Source organism: Pogoniulus pusillus, chromosome 42 (genome assembly GCF_015220805.1).
Source record: "Pogoniulus pusillus isolate bPogPus1 chromosome 42, bPogPus1.pri, whole genome shotgun sequence".
Taxonomy (NCBI): Eukaryota; Metazoa; Chordata; class Aves; order Piciformes; family Lybiidae; genus Pogoniulus; species Pogoniulus pusillus.
The window spans coordinates 3446485-3462799 of NC_087305.1; the positions used below are offsets into that span (position 1 = coordinate 3446485).

Below are 16315 nucleotides of genomic sequence, written 5' to 3' on the forward strand. Positions count from 1 at the left end.
GCCAAGTCTGGGTGCTGGCATGTGCCAGCTGAGCCCACCACCCACTGCACCTGGGAACTGGCCATTTTCTAAGCTGGTGCAAAAGCTGAATCATAGAATCAAGCAGGTTGGAAGAGACCTCCAAGCTCATCCAGCCCAACCTAGCACCCAACCCTGGCCAATCAACCAGACCATAGAATCATAGAATCATAGAATCAAGCAGGTTGGAAGAGAGCTCCAAGCTCAGCCAGCTCAACCTAGCACCCAGCCCTATCCAGTCATCTAGACCACGGCACTAAGTGCCCCAGCCAGGCTTTTTAACACCTCCCTGGGCAGCCCATTCCAATGCCAATCACTCTCTCTGACAACAACTTTCTCCTAACATCCAGACTCAACCTGCCCTGGCACAGCTTGAGACTGTGTCCCTTTGTTCTGTTGCTGCTTGCCTGGCAGCAGAGCCCAACTCCACCTGGCTACAACCTCCCTTCAGGTATCAGTGCCTCCAGAGCAGGAGACTCCACAACCCCTTTGGGCAGCCTGCTCCAGGCCTCCAGCATACTCACACCAAATAATTTTTCTCTTATGTTGAGGTAGAACCAATCAACCAGACCATGGCACCAAGTGCCCCAGCCAGGCTTGGCTTCAACACCTCCAGCCACAGCCACTCCACCACCTCCCTGGGCAGCCCATTCCAATGCCAATCACTCTCTCTGACAACAACTTCCTCCTAACATCCAGCCTGAACCTCCCCTGGCACAGCTTGAGGCTGTGTCCCCTCGTTGCCTGGCAGCAGAGCCCAACCCCACCTGGCAAGAACTTCCTCCTAACACCCAGCCTAGACCTCCTGTAATTCCCCTTTCTTGCTTTGGAGCATCTGACAGCTGGGTGTGATTTTCAGCTACATTTGGTGGGGATGTCAGAATCACCACAACAACCACAGGGGTCAACCCCTGGTGCTGTTGGGCTGGGTGGTGAGACCAGGGAGAGGTTGTGGCTTCTGCAAGCTGGAAGCACAGGGGGTTAAGGAGAGGTGCAGGCAGTCTGCTCTTAAACCAGAATGAAACTATAAGAAATGACCACCACCATCCCCCCCCCCCCCCAAAAAAAATAGTGTAACCCCACTCCTGCCCGAGAATTGAGCATTTCAGACAAGAGAATCTACTATTTACTTGATAATTTATTCAGTTCCAAATCACCATAGGCAATAAATTATCGTTGCCATCATAATAAGGCTGTCAGCAAAGTAATAACCACCAGGTAGTTGTCTAAGAGCTGTTGTATTCTTACACAAAACAAAACCTCTACTCAGGACACTCAGATTTGTCTTTGGCTTGGTTGTTTTGGTGTTGGTTTGTTGTGGGGTTAAGTGTTAATGGGAGGTGTACAAAATTATTGAGGAGCTTCACAGTGAATTCGAGGAACGAAGTCGTTATTATTGCTTCTGTGCAGTCTCTCCTGCACGGTTACAGCTTGAGAAGGGAAAGGTAGAGTTGCATGGTGGTGCCTCTAGAGCCATCCCTGCAGCTCGGGCTCCCTGCACCTCCCCTGGGTGCGTGTTTAAAGGCACTTGAACCAACGCAGGGTGGTCCCTGCTCAGTCTCCAGAGCCTCCCTCCCAGCCACCCCCGTAGGGCCTGGCGAGGGCTTTAAGGAATCAAGTTTGGAAAGGCGAAGCCCGCAGGCAACGCCAGCGAACACCGAGTCCACCAGCAGGTCTCAAGTCATGCTCAGGAGCGGGGCGGGGATGTCCCCCCGTGGCTCAGTCCCACTGCTGTCCTGAGCAGCCTGGCTGCATCCCGCCGGGAGCTGCTCACCCCCCGCGATGCCACTGGCGGTGCCGCCGCGGTCTGCTGGGCGCTCGGCCGGGCTGAAGCCCCGTGGGGGGTTTGCCGTGTCCCCTGTGCCACTGGCAGCTCGCAGGGCAGCAGCTGGTGCCGTGCGTGGCAGGAGGTCCCAAAATGTTCTCCTCCATGGCTGCTCCCTCGGCCGGCTCAGTGGACCTTGATGGAGTATTTCCGAAGCGTCAGGAACTGCAGCAGTTTGTCTTTCCTCCTCTGCTTTAGAGCCATCAGCGCTCGGGTTTTCTCCTCCAGGTCTTGGTCGGTGGCGAGGATGATCTTGGCTCTTTCCTCAGCTTTTTTGTCCCCGGAGTTTTTGAAGAGCTTCTGCAGGGACTCTTCGTTGATGCTTTCGAAGATGTTGGCCACGGCTTTCTTGCGCAGGGCGGTGTCGAAGCGGTAGCCGTGGACCGAGGGACTGACGCGCAGGGAGCTGGACATGGCTGGAGCGCTGCAGCTTCGCTTCGCTTTCATCTATGTGGGGTGCTGCTGGTTCGCCTCGGGCTGAGCAGAGCGATCTGTGCCGTGCCGGCTCCCAGCACCCCTATTTATGGGCAGTCCGGAGGAAAAGCCTGCAGGCTCAAGTTACAGCGGTGAGATCACACTGATGTCAACACCCAGCGCTCGCAGGGCAGTTTAACAGTTGAGCTGCCAACTTTTCCTCTGCCGTCTGCAAGCCAGGAGAGAAGTTTTCCCGTCTCTGCCGCGGGGATAGATGCGTTCGATCTGCTGCAGGACAGGCTTGGTGCAACTTCGAACCTCCTCACCACGGGACTTGATGCGGGCGCAGCTCCATCTCTGCTCCTGGCTTTGCTGCGTGGGAGAAACCTCTGAGTTTGGAACAGACAATAAAGGAGAAGAGTTAAACTGCAGGCGAGAGCCAACAAAGCCCTGCTGGCTGCAGCCTGTGCCTGCGGACTGCGCTCGTCTGTGTCTTGGTCAAGCAGAAGTTGCCCAAGGAGGTGGTGGAGTCCTCATCCCTGGAGGTGTTCAAAAAACCTGCGGCCATGGCATTTGTGGCCATGGTTTAGTGGCTGTGGTGGTGTTGGGTTGATGTTGGCCTGGATGGCCTTGGAGGTCTCTTCCAACCAAAGCAATTCTGATTCTAGAAGTGCAGCAACACAGCAAAAGCTGCTCAGGGCTGGGCATGGGATGCTTGCTGCTGCTTCCCAGGTGCCACAGCTGACACTGTGCTCACAAAGAGGTGCCAGGTGGTTACCAAAGGCAAACTTCTGCCTCCAGTGAGCTTTTTCTTTAACTTCCAGCTCACTGGTGCAGCTCCTCTGCTTCAGAAGAGTTTGTGCTTTCCAACCCCACCCTTGGCCAACGCCAAGCCCTTGGGCTGGGAGGATTTGCCCTTAGTCATGTGGATTAGTTGCAGGTAATCCTGTGAGGAGCTGGGACCTGGGCTCGATGGTTCCTGTATGGGAGACAGACACAGTGGTCCTTATGGGCACAGCTGCCTGTAAGAGGTCCCTGGTGAGACCTCATCTTGAATGCTGTGTTCAGTTTGGGGCTTCCCATTTGAACAGGAACAGGGATCTGCTGGAGAAGGTCCAGCAGAGGGCTATGAGGATGATGAGGGGCTTGGGGGGCATGGCTGATGAGGAGAGGCTGAGGGCCCTGGGGCTGCTGAGTCTGGAGAAGAGAAGACTGAGAGGGGATTGAATCAATGTTTGGAACTCTCTGAGGGCTGGGGGTCGGGGGTGGGGACAGGCTCTGCTCACTGCTCCCTGGGATAGGACAAGGAGCATTGGATGGAAGCTGCAGCACAGGAGGTTCCAGCTCAACACAAGGGGAAACTTCTTGACTGAAAAGGTCCCAGAGCCCTGGCACAGGCTGCCCAGAGAGGTTGTGGGGTCTCCTTCTCTGGAGGATTTCAAGGCCTGTCTGGATGTGTTCCTCTGTGCTCTGTGTTAGATAGCCTTGTCCTGCTCTGGCAAGGGGGTTGGAGTCGATGATCTCCTTGGGTCCTTTCCAACCCCTGACATCCTGTGAGCTGTGACCCTGTGCTGTGACACTGGGGTGCCCTGCTGGGGCTTAGAAACCTGCTGTTCCTGAGCACAGCTAAACCTGGCCCAGAGTGGCACCGGGTTCCAAAGTCTCTGGAGCTGGGGAGCCAGAGGTGAGTGTAGCTTGGGTAAGGGCTGGAAGGCAGCCGGATGCTGCAGAGGCAGTGTTTGGAGAGCCAGCAGCTTGTTTATGAGATGTGTTTCTGACCTCTATTACTCATCTCCACTCAACAGCTCAGAAACAGAAACTGTTTGAAGCAGCAACCCCAGGGCTTTCCCTGATTTACCGGAGAGCTGAGGAGCTGCTGGTGATCTCCTGCACTTCACTCTTGGCCTTGTTTCCTGTCTGCTTAGAGCTGTCTTCAGTCTTTGGCCTGGATATTTTTATTGGTTGTTATTATTGCTGTGTCCCTGAGATACTTGCCTGCCGTTTTTGCATTGCTCTCATTGTGTGGGTTACTTTTTTTAATGAGACTGTCCAAATTTCTCTGGTGTGTGCTGGCAGTTAGGTGCTTTGGTGTCCAAACAACTGCTTTGCAAACCTCTGTGATCCTCCTCCTGCCAGCAAGCCTTAAAAGCCTCTCATTTTCCTGTAGGCTTGATGAACTTGTCAGAATTAGACATCAGCTGCTGTTTGCTCAGCGTTTGTAGGGCTGGTAAAGTCCACCCCAGGAAGAGAAGCCTTTTGATGTGGCTGGCTCTTGGGTCTCTGCCTGTGAAAGAGCCTCAGATTTTACAGCCACCCTTCGACATGAAGGGCAGCCAAGCTGGTGAAGGGTCTGAAGAGCAGAGCTGGGGAGGAGCAGCTGAAAGAACTGAGATTGTTCAGTCTAGAGAAGAGAAGGCAGAGGGGAGACCTCTTTGCTCTCTATGACTGCCTGCAAGGAGGTTGGAGTGGGGCTGGGTGGGGTCTGTCTCCTCTCTGGTATTAGGTGATAGAGCAGGAGGAAATGGCCTGAAATTGTGCCAGGGGAGAGCTGGGTTGGAGATGAGGAAAAATGCCTTTGCTGCAAGAGTGGTCAGGGATTGGCACAGGCTGTCCAGGGAGGTGGTGGAGTCCTCATCCCTGGAGGTGTTCAAGAACTGTATGGCCATGGCACCTGGGGCCATGGTGGTGTTGGGTTGCTGGTTGGACTGAAGGAACTCAGAGAACTTTTCCAACCCAAACCATTCTATGATTCTGTGGGTACAGGAGGAGCAGGAGGGGATCTAATCCATGTCTATACATCTCTGAGGGCTGGGGGTCAGGAGGGGGGAACAGGCTCTGCTCTCTGCTCCCTGGGACAGAACAAGGAGCAGTGGATGGAAGCTGCAGCACAGGAGGTTGCAGTTCAACACAAAGGGCAACTTCTTGACTGGAAGGGTCCCAGAGCCTGGCACAGGCTGCCCGGAGAGGTTGTGGAGTCTCCTTCTGTGGAACCTCTCAAGGCCCATCTGGATGTGCTCTTGTGTGCCCTGAGCTAGATTGCATGGTCCTGCTGTGGCAGGGGGGTTGGACTGAATGATCTCTCTGGGTCCCTTCCAACTCCTGACATCCTCTGAGCAGGGTCCACACTCATCCCCTCCTGCCTGAGACGCCTGCAGCTGCCTGCAGCACTGCATGAGGGGAAAAACCTGCCCTTGACAAGGTCTGACAGAACCTTTACTGCAGTGGACAGATAATACAGCTTCAGGGTACTTAGGGCAAGAAAATATGACCACAATATCTGCCATGATCTTGTATCTGTAGGAAATGAGCCCTGCTTTGTTCCCCCTGGCTGCAAACAAGGGCTGAGCCGCGCTAACATATGCTGCTTGTCACCGCTCCTGTCGCACAGGGAAAGCTGCTGCAGGTATTTGCAGAGCCATGGCTGGGAAGAATAAATTAGCAATATTTGTGGAGGACACAGAGCTCAGAAAAGGATCTGCCATGGAAACCGAGAATCAAGCTGATGCTTTAGGAGGAAGACATCAGGGAGCTGCCAAGATGAAGCATGCGTTTGCTTGTGAGCTCATCTTGCACCGAGCAGTAACAAATGTCTCTGCCCCTTCAAGCTTCTCTGCCCACTTTGTGTAAATTTAGTTGCACTCAGCTCTGCCTGAGAGATGGAGCAGAGCTCATCTGCCTTTCCCCAGCAATTTCTGTTCATATCACTCTTTTAATGTCTCTTTCCCAGCAGTGCTTAGGAGGAATTATTCACGGCTTGAATTGGAGCAAAACTTTGGAGATGTGGGTCTCTGGCGTGGCTCTCCTGCTGCTGTTGGCTCATTGCTTTGTGAAACACAACTGCTCCTTTTCACCCACTAATGGGAGGGTTGATTCCTATCCCCACTGGCTCTGCAGAGCAGCTCCACCACATCCCAAACCGCACTCTGCTTCTAGCCACATGTTGGACCCAGAGCCTTTAGCTGCAGGGGCTCTGCTGTTGTGGGGACAGGCCCAGTTTTGGGGTGCGTGGACCCTTCTGAGGCACCTGGGAGTGCTGCTTGCTGAGCACCCCACAAGCATAGAATCATGGAATGGGATGGGTTGGAAGGGACCTGTAAAGCTCTTATGTAATGAGCAGGGACTTCTGCAACTAGAGCAGGTTGCTCAGGGCCCCAAACCACCTGAGCTGCAATGGTTCCAACATCTCACCCCTGGCTGTGGCTGTGAAGGTTTTGCAGCTGAAGCACTTAGGATTTATTGTAGGTTAAACCAAGCCTCTTGTCATCAAAGCAAGCAGTCCCCAGGGAGAAAGACTGAGGAAGCTGGAGGGAAGGGTTGGGGAGGGATGGAGGGAAGGGTTGGGGAAGGATGGAGGGAAGGCTTGAGGAAGGATGGAGGGAAGGGTTGCAGAGGAATGGAGGGAAGGGATGGAGGGAAGAGTTGGGGAGGGATGGAGGTGAGGGTTGGGGAGGGGTGGAGGGAAGAGTTGGGGAGAGTTGGATGGGGGAGTTGGGGTGGAATGGAGGGAAGGGCTGCAGAGGAATGGAGGGAAGGGTTGAGAAGGAATGGAAGGAAGGGTTGGGGAGGGATGGAGGGAAGAGTTGGGGAGAGTTGGATGGGGGAGTTGGGGTGGGATGGAGGGAAGGGCTGCAGAGGAATGGAGGGAAGGGTTGGGGAGGGATGGAGGGAAGGGTTGGGGAAGGATGGAGGGAAGGGTTGCAGAGGAATGGAGGGAAGGGATGGAGGGAAGAGTTGGGGAGGGATGGAGGTGAGGGTTGGGGAGGGGTGGAGGGAAGAGTTGGGGAGAGTTGGATGGGGGAGTTGGGGTGGAATGGAGGGAAGGGCTGCAGAGGAATGGAGGGAAGGGTTGGGGAGGGATGGAGGGAAGGGTTGGGGAAGGATGGAGGGAAGGGTTGCAGAGGAATGGAGGGAAGGGATGGAGGGAAGAGTTGGGGAGGGATGGAGGTGAGGGTTGGGGAGGGGTGGAGGGAAGAGTTGGGGAGAGTTGGATGGGGGAGTTGGGGTGGAATGGAGGGAAGGGCTGCAGAGGAATGGAGGGAAGGGTTGAGAAGGAATGGAAGGAAGGGTTGGGGAGGGATGGAGGGAAGAGTTGGGGAGAGTTGGATGGGGGAGTTGGGGTGGGATGGAGGGAAGGGTTGCAGAGGAATGGAGGGAAGGGCTGGGGAGGGCTGGAGAGAAGGGCTGGGGAGGGCTGCTGACTGGGCAGCCAGGACTGTGCTCTGATGGCAAGGCTGAGCCTTTTTAAACAGATCCAGAGACATGTGTGCCTAAGAGGATCCCACCTGCTCCCTGGCAGGGGAGAGGCAGGTAAAGCAGGGAAGAGGGGGGAACCCCCCAGCCTGGGAGCAGGAGGTGGAGGGGAGGCCAGAGCTGCCTCCCACGGCAGGGGCAGCCGGAGGAGCTGGTGCTTGTCCTGCAGACCCTGGCAGAGAAGGCATTTATGTAACCATCCAAAAGCTCTCCAAAGAAGGCCATCTGGGCTGCCTTTGTGTTTTGCTGGGGCATGCTTTGCATAGCTTTCCTTTCACTGGCCTGCCCCAGCCTGCATGCCTCGGAGCACCCCTTGGCACTGGAAGGTGTAGCAGTGGCCCAGGAGAGCATTGGTGCTGCAAGAACCTTCCAGCCACGCAGGAAATGTTCAGAGCCTTGTGGAGGGGACCCAGGAAGGCTTTGGAACAGGAGAGGGAAGTTAAATTCTTGCCTTAAATATATTTGTATGAATGTGCTCTGCCTTTAGCTCATTCAGTGGAAGAACTGAGAATGTGAAGTGTCCAAGGAGCCTTAGGCCACCTTTTCTCTTCCCATCCCTTCCCTCCCTATGAGAGTTTGACCCCTGGTTCACTCATCTCCCTTGAGTCCCCAGCTGGAGAATCCCTGCCCTTCTGTGGAACCAAAAAAATGCTGCTCCTTGAGTTTGCTCTTTGCTGGGAAGTGTATCCAAGGTGGAGTGCTCTGCAGCAGACACAGCTGCAGGACGGCTGGAAGGTCAAAGAGGAACCAGTTCATCATGTTCCTCCTGGAATCCACATTCCTGGGAATCTGCCAGGCATCCAGGTCCTGCCTGGCCTGGCTCTCCAACCTGCCCACAGCCTCTTTCCGTGGAGCACAGGCTCCACCTGGGCTTTTCTGTTTGGTTGGTGGCTTTGGGGTGTTTCTGGGAGCACTTGTGCAGATCTCACGGCAGGACTCAGTGCCCTTTGCTTGCTCCTCGGCTCTGTGTCTCCTGTGCCTTGCCCGGTGGTCCCCAGCTGGGGAAGTGCAGTGGGATGTGTTTGCTCTGCTGCAGCTCACTCACTGGGAGGACATCCCTCAGACAAGCCTGCTGCCAGCTTCTTCCTGCCCCCATTTAAGCTCCACATGCCCAGCCCCAGTGACAAGAAGCACCTCCTGCAGAAGCAGCCACCATGTGCCCAGCTCAGCTTGGCTGACCATGGAGCTCCTTCACAGAATCACAGAGTGAAGCAGGTTGGAAAAGACCTCTAAGGTCATGGAGTCCAACCTAGAACCTAAGCCTCCTATTGAAGTAACCCATGGCACTAAGTGCCTCATCCAGCCTCCTCTTAAACACCTCCAGGGATGGTGAGTCCACCACCTCCCTGGGCAGCCCATTCCAATGCAAATCACTCTCTCTGACAACAACTTCCTCCTCACAGCCAGCCTAGACCTGCCCTGGCACAGCTTCAGCCTGGGTCCCCTTGTTCTGGTGCTGGGTGCCTGGCAGCAGAGCCCAACCCCACCTGGCTACAGCCTCCCTGCAGGCAGCTGCAGGCAGCAATGAGCTCTGCCCTGAGCCTCCTCTGCTGCAGGCTGCACCCCCCCAGCTCCCTCAGCCTCTCCTCACAGGGCTGTGCTCCAGGCCCCTCCCCAGCCTTGCTGCCCTTCTCTGGACACGTCCAAGTACCTCAACATCTTTCTTAACTGAAGAGGCCCAGACCTGGCCTCAGTTCTCAAGAAGTACTTCAGAAGGGTTCTGCCCGTTAGGAGCATCAGAAGTTTCTGTTTCTGTTCTGTGTCTCCCGGGCTGTGATTCACTCCCTGGAGCTGGCTATTCACTGCCCTGCCCTGCGTTATTAGCTCGGTGATGGCACAGTTAGCAGAGGATTTATGGGCAGTCAGGAGCCATCCATTATCAGCAGCACCACCGATTTACTCTTATATGGTCTCCCTGCACGGAGCCCTGCTGGGCTCCTGCTCGCAGCCAGCTGCAGCAGCGTCCTGGGGCTGCTCTGCAAAGCTCCAGGGCCACAGCTCCCCTCCGTTAAGCTACCCCAGCCTGCACCCTTAGTGTTACAGAGCAGGGATGGACCTGCCCATGGGGACATTGCTGCCAGAAGCTGCAGTCAGGGGCGAGGTTCTGCTCTCCCTCTGCACCCCAACACTTTTTAACCAACTCCCACTGAGACCCCATGAAAAGCTGCTAGAGGAATGGAGGGAAGGGTTGGGAAGGGATGGAGGGAAGGGTTGAGGGAAGGGTAGGGAAGGGGTGAGGGAAGGGTTGAGGGAAGGGTAGGGAAGGGATGGAGGGAAGGGTTGAGGGAAGGGTAGGGAAGGGATGGAGGGAAGGGGTGGGAAGGGGTGAGGGAAGGGTGGAGGGAAGGGTGGAGGGAAGGGTTGGGAAGGGATGGAGGGAAGAGTTGAAGGAAGGGTTGGGAAGGGATGGAGGGAAGGGTTGAGGGAAGGGGTGGGAAGGGGTGAGAGAAGGGTTGGGAAAGGGTGAAGGGAAGGGGTGGACGGAACAGTTGGGGAAGGCTGGAAGGAAGAGTTGGAGATGAGGAAACATTTCCCTGCTGCAAGAGTGGTCAGGGAATGGCACAGGCTGCCCAGTGCAGGTGGTTGAGTCATCACCCCTGGAGGTGTTCAAGGAACGTGTGGCCACAGAACATGGGGACAGGGTTTAGTGGCCACAGTGGTGTTGGGTTGCTGGTTGCACTGGAGGATCTTTGAGGGCTTTTCCAACCCAAACAGTTCCCTGTTTCTCCTCTTCCTTGAGGTTCCCCAAGCTGCCTTGCTGAGGGAAACACAAACCGTGGTGCTCCCCACTTGTAGTGGGAGATAATGACTGGAGAGGCTGGTGGCAGGGTGCCAGCCAGAGCAGGCAGTGCAGCCAAAAGCCATGTTAGCAGCAGAGCAGCAGTGTCTGGCGGGGGTGTGACAGCTGGCAAAGGATGCCCTCAGAGCACGTGGGCAGCACAGCAGTGAGCTGAGACCCAGCTGGTCACTGGAGTGGGCTGGGATGCCCCCACGGGCAGGCTGCTCCACGAGGCGGGTGCCATGTGCTGGCAGGACCAGCTTGCTGAGCTGGCACCTAACCATCGGGTTTGCAGAGCAGCTCCCCGTGTCCTGCCGTGCCCACGGGAGGCAGGGCGAGTATCTTTTATGTCCTGACTTCAGCATCTTCCTCCGGGGTCAGGCAGGCTGGGCATGGCAATGAAAGTTTAGACTTGCAGGCACGAACAGCCTTTCTTTCTCTGCTCCATATCCTGTTTGATCTTCCGGAAGGTCCCCGAGTACCCCTGGCTGGAGCAGGGTGAGGGCAGAGCTGTCTCCAGCTGTCAGACAGCTCATTGTCTGCCGCCGAGGGGACGGGCTCACGGGAAATCCTGCCCTGGGGCTGGGGCGCGGGGCTGGCTCGGGTCATTGTCACAGCCCAGCCCACGGGCGACTGTACCAGACACACGTACTGGGGCTCAAGTGCCCCCCTCATCAGCGCTCTAATCTCTGCCGAGCTGCTTCCTCTGCTGCAGAAGGGCTGGCAGACAGGATGTGTGCTTTGTGCTGCTGCAGCTTAGGGGGGCCCTCCCCCATTGCCCACCATTGCTCCTGGAGCCACAGTGGCTCCAGCACGGAGCTCTGCGTGGGGTAAGCACCAGTACAGCATCCCCACTCCAGTACAGCATCCCCACACCAGTACAGCATCCCCACTCCAGTACAGCATCCCTCACACCAGTACAGCATCCCCCACACCAGTACAGCATCCCCACTCCAGTAGAGCATCCCCCACTCCAGTACAGCATCCCCACACCAGTACAGCATCCCCCACTCCAGTACAGCATTCCCACACCAGTACAGCATCCCCACTCCAGTACAGCATCCCCACACCAATGCAGCATCCCCACTCCAGTACAGCATCCCCACTCCAGTACAGCATCCCCACACCAATGCAGCATCCCCACTCCAGTACAGCATCCCCACTCCAGTACAGCATCCCCCACTCCAGTACAGCATCCCCACACCAGTACAGCATCCCCACACCAGTACAGCATCCCCCACACCAGTACAGCATCCCCCACACCAGTACAGCATTCCCACACCAGTACAGCATCCCCACACCAGTACAGCATTCCCACACCAGTACAGCATCCCCACTCCAGTACAGCATCCCCACACCAGTACAGCATCCCCCACTCCAGTACAGCATCCCCACACCAGTACAGCATCCCCACACCAGTACAGCATCCCCCACACCAGTACAGCATCCCCCACACCAGTACAGCATTCCCACACCAGTACAGCATCCCCACACCAGTACAGCATTCCCACACCAGTACAGCATTCCCACACCAGTACAGCATCCCCACTCCAGTACAGCATCCCCACTCCAGTACAGCATCCCCCACTCCAGTACAGCATTCCCACACCTGTACAGCATCCCCACACCAGTACAGCATCCCCCACACCAGTACAGCATCCCCCACACCAGTACAGCATCCCCATGCCAGTACAGCATCCCTGGAGGTGTTCAAGAAAGGTGTGGCCATGGCAACTGGGGCCCTGGTTTAGTGGCCATGGCATCTGGGGCCATGGTTTAGTGACCATGGCAGTGTTGTGCTGCTGGTTGGACTGTATAGTCTTAAAGGTCTCTTCCAGCCCAAGCAGTTCCATGATGGTTTTGTGATCCCAGTGAAAGTGTCAGGGCAGCTTCACTCCAGTGTGCTCAGCCTGGAATCTGCTTTGGAGCTGCATCTGCTGCTTCTGCTCCTGCTTTGAGTCATCTGCTGGGTAGCAATAAGGCTCTACACCTGCTCAGGGACACAGCCAGTGACCAGTCCCTGATTTGCACAGTGCAGAACTTGGTTTGAGCTGCACTCAGAAGCAAATTGCTTACAGGGCATGTCCCCAGGTGAGGAAAGATGGAGCTGCTCTGAGCAGAGAGGGTCCTGGCTCAGGGGGACAAGCTGAGGCCAGCAGGAAGCCTGAAGACTTAGTTTTTGGTTCCTTAATCCTGTGGCAAAGCCACATGGGCAGGTGGCAGGGGCAGCTCCCATCCTGGGCTGCGTTTTGGGGTGTCTGGCAGCAGCATGCAGTTGAAGTCTGGGGGCATGGAGGTGAGGAACTTTGGGAGAAGCAAGCTGGTACCTGGAGCTGAGGAAGCATCCTGGCTGTGCCTAGGGAGAGTGCTCAGGACATCACCCGGTCCATAAGGTGTGTGGGAGATCAGCCTGAAGTTGTTGTGTTCTCAGCCTTGGAGTTCATCCCTCCAGGAACAGAAGTGCTCCTTGGAGAAAACAGATGGTGCCTGCCTGGAGCAGCCTGGAGCAGCCTCGCTCCTGGCCCGGGGCTTTGGCTTTGTAGCTGAGCCCTCTTTCCATCACTGCTGCCCTCACCGCGGCGGCTCTGCAGCCTCAAGCCTCTGCAGGGCTCTCCCTGCACCCTGCCTTCATTCTGCCTGCACCCAGCCTTCATTCTGCCTTCACTCTGCCTGCATCCTACCTTCATTCTGCTGCTAGGAAAGCAATCTCTGAGCCCTCTTTCCATCACTGCTGCCCTCACCGCGGCGGCTCTGCAGCCTCAAGCCTCTGCAGGGCTCTCCCTGCACCCAGCCTTCATTCTGCCTTCACTCTGCCTGCATCCTACCTTCATTCTGCTGCTAGGAAAGCAATCTCTGAGCCCTCTTTCCATCACTGCTGCCATCGCCGGGGCAGCTCTGCAGCCTCAAGCCTCTGCAGGGCTCTGCCTCCTCTCTGCCTGCATTCTGCCTGCACCCTTCCTTCATTCTGCCTTCACCCTACCTGCACCCTTCCTTCATTCTGTCTTCACCTTTCCTTCATTCTGCCTTCACTCTGCCTGCACCCTGACTTCACTCTGTTTTCACCCTGCCTGCATCCTGCCCATGGCAGTTGTGCCCAAGCCGCAGAGGCTGGTGGCTTCCTACAGCTCTTTTGGCATGCTGAGGCTCTGCTGCAGATAGTCCCAGGGGCTGGCCATGGCCCTGCTGCTTTGGGGGACAGAACATGGCACGGTTTTGAGCCCGGATGCCACTACCAGGGCCAGGCTCAGGCTGTCCCCAGGATGTCTGCAGGGTTGTGGCAGGTAACTGAACTCCTGGCAGCAGTTGTTGTCCCCAGCAAGCCACAACAGCAGCTCACGTCAGCTGCCCTCCCAGCACCAATCTCAGGCTGTAAAGCCTATCTCTGGGGCAGAGGTGGGGCACCAGGCTGGCGTCACCTGCCCCAGTTGAGCTCCGTGCCAGGCAGGACTGGAGCTGAGAAGAGCTCTTCACCACCCAAACACTGAGTGCAGCAGCGCACGGACCCGTTCCAGGCTTGCCGAGCATCAGCCTGCTGACAGCTCTGCTCTCAGAGCTGCTCATCTCCTGCAGTGCAGCCACCTGGCTGCTGCCCAGCGCTCAGGTTGGCCTGGTCCAAGTGCCTTGTTTACCAGGAAGCCTGCTCCAAGTTCTCCACACCTGCCCTTGAGCCCCTGTCGAGCGTCAGCGCTGGTTTATGGCTCTCGGTTGGGTTATTGATCCGGGCGGTTGTGGCCGAACAGAAGCAGTTCAGAACTGCCACTTTATCAGGCACCAGAAGTTCATCTGAACTTGTTTAGGGAAGGAACTTGGTTGATTTAAGGGTGATAGAGCCCTGGAGCAGACTGGCCAGAGAGGTGGTGGAGTCACTCCATCTCTGGAGACAATTCGAAACCTGCCTGGATGTGTTGCTCTGTGACCTTCTCTAGGTCACCCTGCCTGGGCATGGGGGTTGGACTTGATGAACTCCAGAGGTCCCTTCCAACCCCTACCCTTCTGTGCTTCTGTGATTTGGCTTCATGTGGGAGGGGAGGAAAAGGGGCAGGAGGTGATGCTGCATAGGGATGGTAGCAAGGGCTCTGATCTGAGGTCTCCTGAGGGTCTGGGTTGATCCAAGCTGCTTGGTTTTGCTCCACAAAAGCATGGAGGAGAAAAAGCTGAGCAATGCCTTTTGCTTAAAGGAGAAGCTGAACAATGCCCTGGGCAGGGAAGGATGAGAGGGTGAAGCAGATCCAGCCCCTGTGGTGGGCAAGGAAGAGGCAGCTGCCAATGACACCAAGCTGTGTGGTGTGGCTGGCAGCTGGAGGGAAGGATCCACCCAGAGAGACCTTGACAGGCTGCAGAGGTCTGCCCAAGCCAACATCATGAAGTTCAACAAGACCAAGAGCCAGGTCCTGCAGCTGGGGTGAGGCAATCCCAAGCATCAATACATGCTGGGCAGTGACTGGCTTGAGAGCAGCCCTGAGGAGAGGGTTAGGGGTGCTGGTGGAGGAGGAGTTCAGTGTGAGCTGTGAGTGTGTTCTGGCAGCCCAGAGAGCAGCCAGAGCCTGGGCTGCAGCAAGAGCAGTGTGGGCAGCAGGGTGAGGGAGGTGATCCTGCTCCTCTGCCCCACACTGGTGAGACCCCACCTGGAGTACTGCATCCAGCTCTGGAGCTCCTGGGACAAGAGGGCTGTGGAGGTGCTGGAAGGTGTCCAGAGAAGGCCCACGAGGATGATCAGAGGGCTGGAGCTGCTCTGCTGTGAGGAGAGACAGAGGCAGTTGGGGCTGTGCAGGCTGGAGAGGAGAAGGCTCCCAGGCGACCTTCTTGTGGCCTTCCAGGATCTGAAGGGGGCTACAAGAAAGCTGGAGAGGGACTTTTGAGGCTGTCAGGGAGTGCCAGGACTGAGGGGAATGGAGCAAAGCTGGAGGTGGAGAGATTTAGGCTGGATGTTAGGAAGAAGTTTTTTACCATAAGAGTGGTGAGACCTGGAAGGGGCTGCCCAGGGAGGTAGTGGAAGCCTCATCCCTGGAGGTGTTTCAGGTCAGGCTGGATGAGGCTCTGGGCAACCTGATCTGGTGTGAGGTGTTGGGGGGGGTTGGACCTGGCTGATCCTTGTGGTCCCTTCCATCCCTGACCTGATTCTTTGACTCTGATCTGGGATCCTAGGATCACACAGTTGTTTTGGCTGGAAAGAGCCTCTAAGATCCTCCAGGCCACCACCACCATGGCCACTAAGCCACTGCCCCAGGTGCCACGTCCACACGGTCCTTAAGCACATGGTTGGTGACTCAAGGTTTGGACAGTGTCATGGCTGGGGGTGGTCACTGCTGCTCCCTTAAGTCACCAACTGGATGGTGCCCAAACTTTGGTCAGCTTCGTGCAGGAGGGGCTGGAGGAGCTGCTGATGCAGAGGGGCTCTGCGCAGGCGGCGCTGACGTGGGGCACAAACACAGCTCAGCCACAGTGCCCGTGGGTAAACAGCACCCAGCTGACGTCAGCCCAGCGTGGCCAAGGAGCTGGGCTCCAGCAGCCTGCTCCTTGCAGAAAGCTGACTCAGTGCTGACCATGCTGAGGTCCAGGCAAGCAGCATCCCCGGAGTTGTTTAGGGGAATCTTAGGAAGGATGTAAACAAAACTCACCAGCAGCCTGTCCCCAAAGCCCTGCCCTCCCCCAGGCATCGCAGCAGCAGCAGCCAGGGAAGAGAGGAACTGCTGGGGAGGGGCCTTTGACAAGGGTTTGTAGGGACAGGATGAGGGACAATGGCTCTGAGGTGGGAGGGGGAGACTGAGACAGGAGATGAGGACGAAATTCTGGACAGTGAGGGTGGGGAGACACTGACACAGGGTGCCCAGGGAGGTGTCCAGAGGGACCTGGCCAGGCTGGATGGGTGGGCAGAGGTCAATGGGGTAAGACTGAACAAGGCCAAGTGAAGGGTTCTGCACTTCGGCTACAACAACCCCAAGCAGCTACAGGCAGGGGCCAGAGTGGCTGAGAGCAGGCAGGCAGAGAGGGAGCTGGGGGTGGTGGCAGAGAGGAGCTGCAGAGGAGGC

The 16315-nt window shown here is 56.6% G+C and overlaps 1 protein-coding gene across 1 annotated transcript; it reads right to left on the minus strand.

The window, feature by feature from the left end:
• Positions 1-1138: 1138 nt before the first annotated feature.
• On the minus strand, positions 1139-2524 carry TCIM (transcriptional and immune response regulator). Its single transcript, XM_064175759.1, has one exon. The coding sequence runs from the start codon at positions 2288-2290 to the stop codon at positions 1970-1972; it is 321 nt and encodes a 106-aa protein (XP_064031829.1). The 5' UTR covers positions 2291-2524; the 3' UTR covers positions 1139-1969.
• Positions 2525-16315: the final 13791 nt, after the last annotated feature.

Coding starts and splice junctions, on each gene's coding strand:
- TCIM (XM_064175759.1), bottom strand. CDS start 2,290: ATGAAAGCGAAGCGAAGCTGCAGCGCTCCAGCCATGTCCAGCTCCCTG.